Source organism: Lotus japonicus, chromosome 1 (genome assembly GCF_012489685.1).
Source record: "Lotus japonicus ecotype B-129 chromosome 1, LjGifu_v1.2".
Taxonomy (NCBI): Eukaryota; Viridiplantae; Streptophyta; class Magnoliopsida; order Fabales; family Fabaceae; genus Lotus; species Lotus japonicus.
The window spans coordinates 72,099,693-72,108,892 of record NC_080041.1 but is presented as its reverse complement, the minus strand read 5'-3'; the positions used below and the strand labels follow the sequence as shown (position 1 = coordinate 72,108,892).

Sequence of the window (9,200 nt, the reverse complement as noted above, 5' to 3'; positions counted from 1 at the left end):
AAATAATAAACTTGCTCCCACTGACCTTCATATAGATACACCGATCAACGGTGTTCTCTACAAAACCAAATGACGTAATGGTATCATTGAACTTGAGATACCATTGTCGGGAAGCTTGTTTTAGTCCATATATTGATTTCTTTAACTTACACACCAAATTATCCTTTCCTGTGGTCAAGAAACCCTCTGGTTGGTCCATATAAACTTCTTCTTCCAAGTCACCATTCAGAAAAGCGGTTTTTACGTCCATTTGGTGAAGCTCTAGGTCATAATGAGCCACCAAAGCCATGACAATTCTCAAAGAGTCCTTCTTAGAAACTGGAGAGAAGGTTTCTTTGTAGTCAATGCCATCCTTTTGAGTATAACCCTTGGCGACAAGTCTAGCCTTATATCTTTCAATGTTGCCTTTCGAGTCATGTTTAGTCTTAAAGACCCACTTGCATCCGACTCGTTTTGAACCTTGAGGCAACTCGACTAGTTCTCATACTTTATTGTCGTCCATAGATTTCAACTCTTCTTTCATAGCATTGAACCACTTTTCAGAATTGCTACATTCCATGGCTTGTTTGAACGAGACTGGATCCTCATCAATGCTCAAGTCACATGCATTCTCAAGTGAATAAATCACATAGTCATTTGAAATAGCTGATCTCTTAGGTCTTTCAGACCTTCTTAATGCTATTTCTTGTGCCTCTTTTTCCACTTGTTCATTTGTGACTTGTGCATTGTCAGCTGGCTCATTACTTTCATGTTCATTTTGTGGATTTGGAACATTAATTTGTTGTTTCCTTGTGTTATGTGACTGTGATACAAGAGGAACAACAATATGAGGAGAAACATCAATTGAATTATCTTGAGTTTCTCGAATATCCACCTTTCGTGATTCATCACTCCCATTGAACTGACCATTCTCAATGAACTGAGCATTACCAGACTCTACAATTCTCGTACTATGGTTAGGACAATAGAATATGTACCCTTTTGACTTTTCAGGATAGCCAATGAAGTAACCGCTAATGGTTCTTTCATCAAGCTTCTTTTCATGGGGATTGTATAACCTTACTTCTGCTTGACAACCCCAAACATGCAAATGCCTTAAACTAGGTTTCCTTCCTGTCCACAGTTCATAAGGAGTCTTAGGAACCGCTTTACTAGGAACCCTATTAAGCAGATATGTGGCTGTCTTTAATGCATGCATCCATAATGAAAAAGGTACATTACTATTACTTAACATACTTCTAACCATATCCATAAGAGTACGATTCCGCCTTTCTGCTACACCATTTTGTTGTGGTGTACCGGGCAATGTATACTGTGCACATATGCCCCGACTTTCAAGAAGCTTTGCAAAAGGACCTGGACATTGTCCACTTTCATTGAATTTACCATAAAATTCACCTCCTCTATCAGACCTCACAACTTTCACTTTTCTATCTAGCTGTCTTTCCACCTCATTAATGAATATCTCAAGGACATTCACTGATTGAGACTTTTCATGCAGCAGATACATATAACAATAACGTGAGAAGTCATCAATAAAGAGAATGAAATACTTTTCTCCACCCCAAGATGGAACATCAAAAGGACCACAGATATCAGTGTGTATCAACTCAAGGAGTTGACTACTTCTTGTAGCCGGGTTCTTTGATATATGTTTGGTTTGCTTGCCTTTAATGCAATCCACACATATATCCAAGTCAGCAAAATCCAATTGAGGCAACATTTCACTTTTCATTAACCTCATCATCCTTTCTTTGGATATGTGACCTAATCTTTTATGCCACAAGAAAGCAGAGCATTCATTACGTGCAGTACATTTAACACTACTATTGTGCTCAACATTAAACAGGGATTCAACAAAATTAACATCAAGATTGAAACGGTATAAACCATCCAACAAAGTACCAGAACCATAATAGTACGCAAGTTTATACAAAGAAAAACCACCATGTCCAATCTTAAAATCAAAACCTAAGCGATCCAACTTTCCTACTGAAACAAGATTTCTAGCACATCCAGGAACATATAGACACTTTTCTAGATCTAACTGATGACCAGTGTCCAAGATCAATCTGTAAGTCCCAATTCCTTCAATTCGTGCTTTCATCCTGTTTCCCATGTACAGAAACTTTTCAGTTCCTCTTATGGGCTGGATCGAAAGGAATCCCTGCATAATATGTGACACATGAGTAGTTGCACCAGAATCCAACCACCAGGTATTGTTAGGTACTTCAATAAGGTTTGATTCGAAACTAATTGAAACATAAAATGTACCTTTCTTTTCGAACCAAGCCTTTCTTTTCGGACAATCTTTCTTGAAGTGTCCAGCCTTCTTACAGAAGTAGCACACATGCTCCTTATGGATTCGGCCCTCTTTAACCTTTAAGGCTTTGTCCTTCTTCTGTTCCTTTTTACCTGGTTTAGCCTTGCTGCTACTAGCTCCATCATGAGTCGTGAGATGAATGGAGTGGTCTTTCTCTTTCTTTAATCTCCCTTCCTCCTGAATCAACATGGCCTTAATTTCCTTAAAGTTCCATTTTTCCTTAATGGTGTTGTAGTTCACCTGGAACTGGCCAAACTCAGAAGGAAGTGAGTTAATAATAAACTGCACGAGAAAAGACTCACTTACATCCATACCCATGGACTTCAGCTTTGCTGCCAGATTTGCCATGCTAGTCACATGATCATGAATGGGTTGAGACCAATCAAACCTTTTGGTCGTCAACTCACTCATTAGAGTTCCCACAATGGACTTGTCAGTTATGTCTGATTGTGAGTACTCCTTAACTTTTGCCATAAATTCCCTTGCATTGTCTGTTTTGGGCATGGATGGCTTAACATTTTCAGCCATTGTCATTCTCATCAAGTTCAAACACAGCCTGTTAGACCTTACCCAAGCCTCATAATAAGACTTGTCATCATCTGTACTGGTCTCAGTAATGGCTGCAGGCTTTTCGTCTGTAACTATTGCTAGGTCTAAATCCATATAACCCAGTTGAAACTGAATCTGTTCCGACCAATCAGCATAGTTAAGACCATTGAACTTGATCACACCAGTGACCCCAGCAGACAAAGAAGTCATAGCTGCAAAACATTTATAAGCTTACACATTAATGCTTTGAGTAACTTAAATGGATTCAAACAAATAACTTTACCTATGCATTTAAGCTCATCTTTGGATGTAACTTAAATTCATAACTTCAAACAATAATGATGCTATTAAAACTACTTTAATAGACAAATAATTAACATGTTTATAAATCTTTAGGTATATAAACACATTTTTCAAGTATGTCAATTCTTTCTTTAATGCCATACATTATAAGTAATGGTCCACCTTTGGGTGACACAAATATTTCTTATAATGATAAGCTATCATAAGCCCCTTACATCTTTTCATAGCATCAAAATCATGGGCTGTAAATTGCAACCATACATTATGAAATTAAATAAACACATTTGATCACTTTGATGATACAAATCCTTCATATATTTAATTTCATAATTTATACCTTACAAGCAATTATCTTTTCTGCAAAATTTGTCTAAATAATGCGGAAGCTATGACTTTCAGAAGGCAAATTTTGCAATGATCCGTATACAGTGAAAATTACTCTCACTAGTCAAAACTTTTAATAGAACCGCATGTCAATATCCCACATAAAAGCCATCGAATGTTACTGTTAACGCATTCATAATATCAATTTCCTTCAATATTATATATGACATTATACCACACATACAGGCCCGTAATGCTTCAATGAATTGTTTAATTTCAATACATATATTGGGTATAGCCATGCATAATTACGAGAACAAAAACTTTCTGCCATTGAAAAAACAGTTTCGGCCATATACAATCAATTGGCACAAGGCGGCGGAAGCAAAATACTATAATTGAATCCATAATTTTTTTGAATTCTAAAATTAGGGTTCATAAAATTGGAGAAACACCTTTCATGGAGAATCATACAATTTTCAACTAAGGCTCTGATACCAATTGTAAGCAAATTTTATCCACTCTAGGGTTTTCAACATACAGGAAACCTAAGCCAGGATTTTTAATTTATATGATTCTCACTAACTTTAAAGGGAGGAGATAACTAACCTGGATTCATGCCAGAATCCATGAAGAAATCTTTAATGCTCTCTGAATCTTTTTCTCTCCTCTTTGCCTTCCACTTTCAGTCCTTCTCTGATGGATGAGAAGAGAAGCAGAATACGTTACTTTGAGAACTGCTCAGTAAACCCTTTATTGTAGGTTGGTTATTGTAACCACCCACTATCTTTTAATTTTCTGAAGGAAGAGGAGAGAGAATTCAAAATTGAATTTTGAAACCCCCAACTAACTTTAATTGCTTTAATATCCTAATGACCATCACATTGAGGATCTTTTCATAAAATTAGTTCTATAAGTTACATGGGCCACATTAATTATTAAAATAATTTAACATGAGGTTCTTCTTCTTCTTCTTCTTCTTCATCTTCTGGTTCTCCATGTCGCTTGGTAGAGTGAGGTTCTTCTCGTTCTCATTCTGGTTCTCCATTCCGTAGCAGAGGGTTTTGGTTTGTTACTTCACAGTGGAATGGAAATCAGGGTTTAAGGGTTTTGTTTCGTAAATTCCGCCAAATGATTTCAAATCTGTTTTATCTTTTTCCTTTGTTAAAAAAAAATCTGTTTTTACCCATTTGAAACAAACTGTTACTTTTGAAAAGTTATAGAAGAGGCATTATTAGTCTTCTACATTTCTGTGAAAAAAGGAATATCCATAGGAATATTAAAAGGATTTGATAATTTATAACCTTAATTATTTTTTAAAATAAAATAAGTTAATTTCAGTAAGCTCATGTGAAATGTCATCTTATATTTTATGTGAATAATCTTAAATGATTTATATATTTGAGTTTAATTACGGATTGGAATGCATCACTTTGTCATTTAGTATATAAATTTGAATTTTAAAATATTTAAAATGAAAAATAGAGATGTGATCGGATGCACGTGTAAAATTCTTTACATACATGATACATTCAATCACACAATCGATAACACTGAGATCAATATTTTACCCCACAATTAAGGCACTAAGCGGTAGAGTCTAACCAATGAGTTCTTTTTTCTCTTCAACCTCTTGCATAAGGAATGGAGTGCTGAACTAAAACACCAAATTAATTTTCTATTTGTTTATAATTCTTTTAGCTTCTTAAAAACATGTAATCCCTTAGTGTCATAAAATTCACATGAAAATTTTAAAAGTGCAATGGATAGATTATCCTAGCGCGAACATGAATATATGAATCTAAAAAGATAAAAAAAAAATTAAACATATTCTTCATGTAGCGATTTTTTTTTTATGAGTATTTTGTCTTCATCAAAACCTCTTGTCATGGTCAAAGGAGACATCGTCTCACATTTCTTGGACTTTTCGAGGTCATCAACACAAGCTTCTCACCCCATATGAGCATGATCCACTACGATAAATAAGATGAATATCTTGTTTTTGTACTCTAGGCCTCCATTAATTCCTACATCACAACTCTCTTCCCACTTCGCCCTCCTCCCTTCTGCTGATGTTGCTGCAATGACCTACAAGAAGAAGAAGACGAGTGCGAAGAAGAATGGGTTGCGAAAAAAGAAGAGTGTGATTGTTTATTTTCTACCTCATTTAATTTAACCCCACATCAAATGCCATGTATTGTAAGTAATCATAAGTAATGTTAGTCAATCACTAACGGAGTTAGCGATGAGGGACTAACATCGTGCAATTAAATTAGTTGAGAGACCAAAATCTTCGATTTCAAAAGTTCGGGACTAAACCAGAACAATGCTAATGTAGAGGTACCAAAATTCATATTTAACCCTGCATATTATATTATAAGAGTCCCCAAAAAATCTCAGCTGCACCATTCTTAAGCACTAAGTCTACTTAAGAGGTTTTGATTGGTAAGTACCCTTCTCATTTGAGAATATGTACAAATAACACGAGTAAGAGTTTGGAGTTGGAGATGGTAGAAGCAAGCTGTATGCATAATAATATGTTAAGACTTAAGACTTAAGACCATACAAATATACACACGTTATGGTATGCACTCAACTTTTTGACAAATTTGGTCGATACCTTCAAAAAGTTACACGGTATTCTAGCAAATGAAGTTGAATTTTCAGGTTGACATTGCCAGTAATGGTTGGAAGCGACTTTCGTGTATATTAAAAGGATTGCACATCAATTTTCAAACGTGAAGTATGAAACTAGTCTACCCAGCAGCACTTTGAAATTGCTTGTCCCTAACTAAGAAATCAACAACCAATTATTGGGTCACCTCTTGCCTCAACATCATGCTACACTTTAATCCATCTTCAAGTTTAATAGAACTTTTTTGACAAAAAGAAAAAAGTTTGATAGGGCTTTGGTCTCATTTCATTAAACCCTTTTAACCTTCTTTAATTCTTCAATTTTCACAGATATAAGATTAATAGAAGCACATAAGGATATTTGTTCCTGCCAAAGATTGAAACATTTTATCCCATTCTTAATTTATTATATTAACAATAATATCATTGTAGGTAACATTTTTTGCATAATAGTTATTTGTTATGCAGGGGAAGCTTGTCTGTCATATTGCCCTACATAATGTTGCTTGCAAACTTCTTAATTTCTAAAGGTAAACCAGTTAAAGTTCCTTTTTATAAAGATTTTCTGTTGAGGTAGGTTTTCCGGGTGATATATTTATATTTATTTCTGCTCAATGTGAAAATGGGCTTCCACCTTCCTCTGTTTGAAGGCTAGCATTTGTATTTGTGTCAGACTGTCAGGCCCATGTCACCAATTGAAATTGTAAATTTTCAAACAAGTGAGTTGGTGTAATAGTTCAACACTTCATTCTTTAAGTAAGTGGTTGAAGGCTCGATTCCCAACTTTTGTAATTGAAACATAAGCAAGTCACATACTGCTTAGTGCGTTGATCGTGAAATTAGTCTCACGCATGGTAGTTGAGTCCTATTTTTCGGGTCATGTATTGTATCGTATTATGTATCGTACGATACAAACACACACAAAAATAAGTCATAAATGAAAAATATATGATATATATAATATAATCAACAAAATATGACAAATGCAAGTCTTCATCTCCTTCAAAATCATCAATAACATGACAAATGCAAAACACTTCCATACTTGCTAAACTATGAGTGGGATTGAATGTCGAGAGAGAGAAAGATGATAGAAGCATAAAAGGAAGGAAAGAAGCATAAGTAAATAACAATAACACCAACCTGAGAGATGAAGAGAAGCGTTTATGAAAAGGAAGTATTCTGGAGTAGAGGTGAACGACGTTCAAGTTGAACCCGTAAGCGTTGAAATTGAACCCTTGTCAAGAGTTAAAATTGGAGATTTAGGGTAATTTCAACCCCTAAATGGATTGGGTCAGGTGCGTCGACGCACTTTAGCCCAGATTTTAAAAAAATCGTAAAAAACGCTATAAAAAAAAACAAATATCTGAACCGGGTTGTGAACCCGACCCGGTTTGCCCACTTTCTGTATCGTGCGATACAACGATACATGATACGATACAGCCGATACGGACGCAATACAGGGACAATTCAATACACAGGTACAATATGTATCATTTACCTAAAAAATGTATCGTATCGCGTATCGTATCGGTGTATCGGCCGATACTTACTACCGCACGACAATCAATTATGGGATATGTTAGTTAATTTTTTTTGTAAATTGTTTAATTCTTGTACATAGATCCTTTGGGACTTGGGATGGTGGGGGGTATTATTTGCCACTCTTAAGTTTCTTTGTTTTCCCTGCCATTTTCACGTTAACAAAAGTTCCTGTGACAGGTAGGTGATGAGTTGTGGCTTTTTGAATTTTGATAAAGCTATCTGACTTTATAATATTCGTTCCATAGCGTTTTATACAGAGGAGAAATATAATAAGAGAACACAATCTGACAATAATAACTAAATTAGTTGCATTAACTTTTCTAAGTTTACACTTTACGTATCTGCTCAGTAATTAGCTTTAAGCCTTTAAATAACAATACATGAAGCACAAGTTACAACAACAACCCAGACCTTCTTAGGTAATTCTATAATACAAACAGCGTTTAGCATGTTTGGAAATCCTTCTAAAATTAATTTTAAAGTCAAATTTAATTTAGAAAAGGCTTATGCTAGTAACTACTAAATGGTGGTTGTAGCAATGCTACATGCATATTAAACTGCAATTAGAGGGTGTTGGGAAATCACAAGGATATCAAAACAATTTGTTCTTCATTCTTTCTCATCTTTTATAATAGGTTGAGAGGGGATTCCAGCATTTGAAAAAGGAGAAAATTGAATGATGGAAAATGATGGGTAAACATCTAAAGGATGTAGATACATACGAAGAGAAAAGATAAGTAATAAATGTGATATATAATATGATGTGAAAAGAAGTGGGAGATAGAGGAAAAATATTGGGTGTTTGAGGCATGTTTATAGTGAGGATGGTCTATGAATCATAACCCTTGAATGATAAAGGAAAGATGAGACAGGGGATGTGAGAGTTTAGGTTAAGGGGTGAGTTAAGTACGGATTCTTCAATTGGCAACTTCAGCATATGTTAGAAACTAGGAATCTGAAAATGATGCCACTGATGAAGTAGCTCTTTGTAATCAACACTCTGTGCTTCTTTAGATAAAATGCTAAAAATCAAAAGAGAAACTGGTCTAACTGTTAGCATCCCATGGTATATTCGTTTGAGACATGCTTGGCCAGGTATTGCTAAAATAAAAGAGAAAAATGTAAGCTGATTCATGGTTACCTAAAGTTTGCTTAAAGTATACCTTATATGAATCTTTAAAGCAAAGAATTGACATGTAAAATCTACAGATTCTCCTACAAAAGCTACTAATTTTCCTCATTTTACCTTCAAACTATCTCTCTTCTTGGAATCTCTTCTTCATATTCTTCAATCAAAGTTTGTTTTTTTCCTTCATATCCACAAAATAACCAAAGAAACAAAGGTATCCCAATATCTACTCATGCATCCACTCACAAAAGATACCAGAGAGAGACCATGAAACCCATCAAATTAAATCTGCTACTTTTCATTTTACCCCATTTCACCATGCACTCTATCATCATATGCAGAGCAAAATCAATTTAGATAAAAAGATAGTGGAGTAAAGAGAGAATAGAGAGA

The 9,200-nt window shown here is 35.0% G+C and overlaps 1 protein-coding gene across 1 annotated transcript; it reads right to left on the bottom strand.

The window, feature by feature from the left end:
- Positions 1-1,852: 1,852 nt before the first annotated feature.
- LOC130746625 (uncharacterized) lies at positions 1,853-3,203 on the bottom strand. Its single transcript, XM_057599318.1, has 3 exons — positions 2,630-3,203; positions 2,275-2,524; positions 1,853-2,167 (listed from the first exon to the last, which is right to left on the bottom strand). The coding sequence occupies exons 1-3, from the start codon at positions 3,080-3,082 to the stop codon at positions 2,133-2,135; spliced, it is 738 nt and encodes a 245-aa protein (XP_057455301.1). The 5' UTR covers positions 3,083-3,203; the 3' UTR covers positions 1,853-2,132.
- Between the last annotated feature and the right edge of the window lie 5,997 nt (positions 3,204-9,200).

Coding starts and splice junctions, on each gene's coding strand:
- LOC130746625 (XM_057599318.1), bottom strand. CDS start 3,082: ATGACTTCTTTGTCTGCTGGGGTCACTGGTGTGATCAAGTTCAATGGT. Junction 2,525..2,629: donor TGAAGTCCATGGGTATGGAT/GTAAGTGAGTCT, acceptor TGGAACTTTAAG/GAAATTAAGGCCATGTTGAT. Junction 2,168..2,274: donor GGCTTGGTTCGAAAAGAAAG/GTACATTTTATG, acceptor CATATTATGCAG/GGATTCCTTTCGATCCAGCC.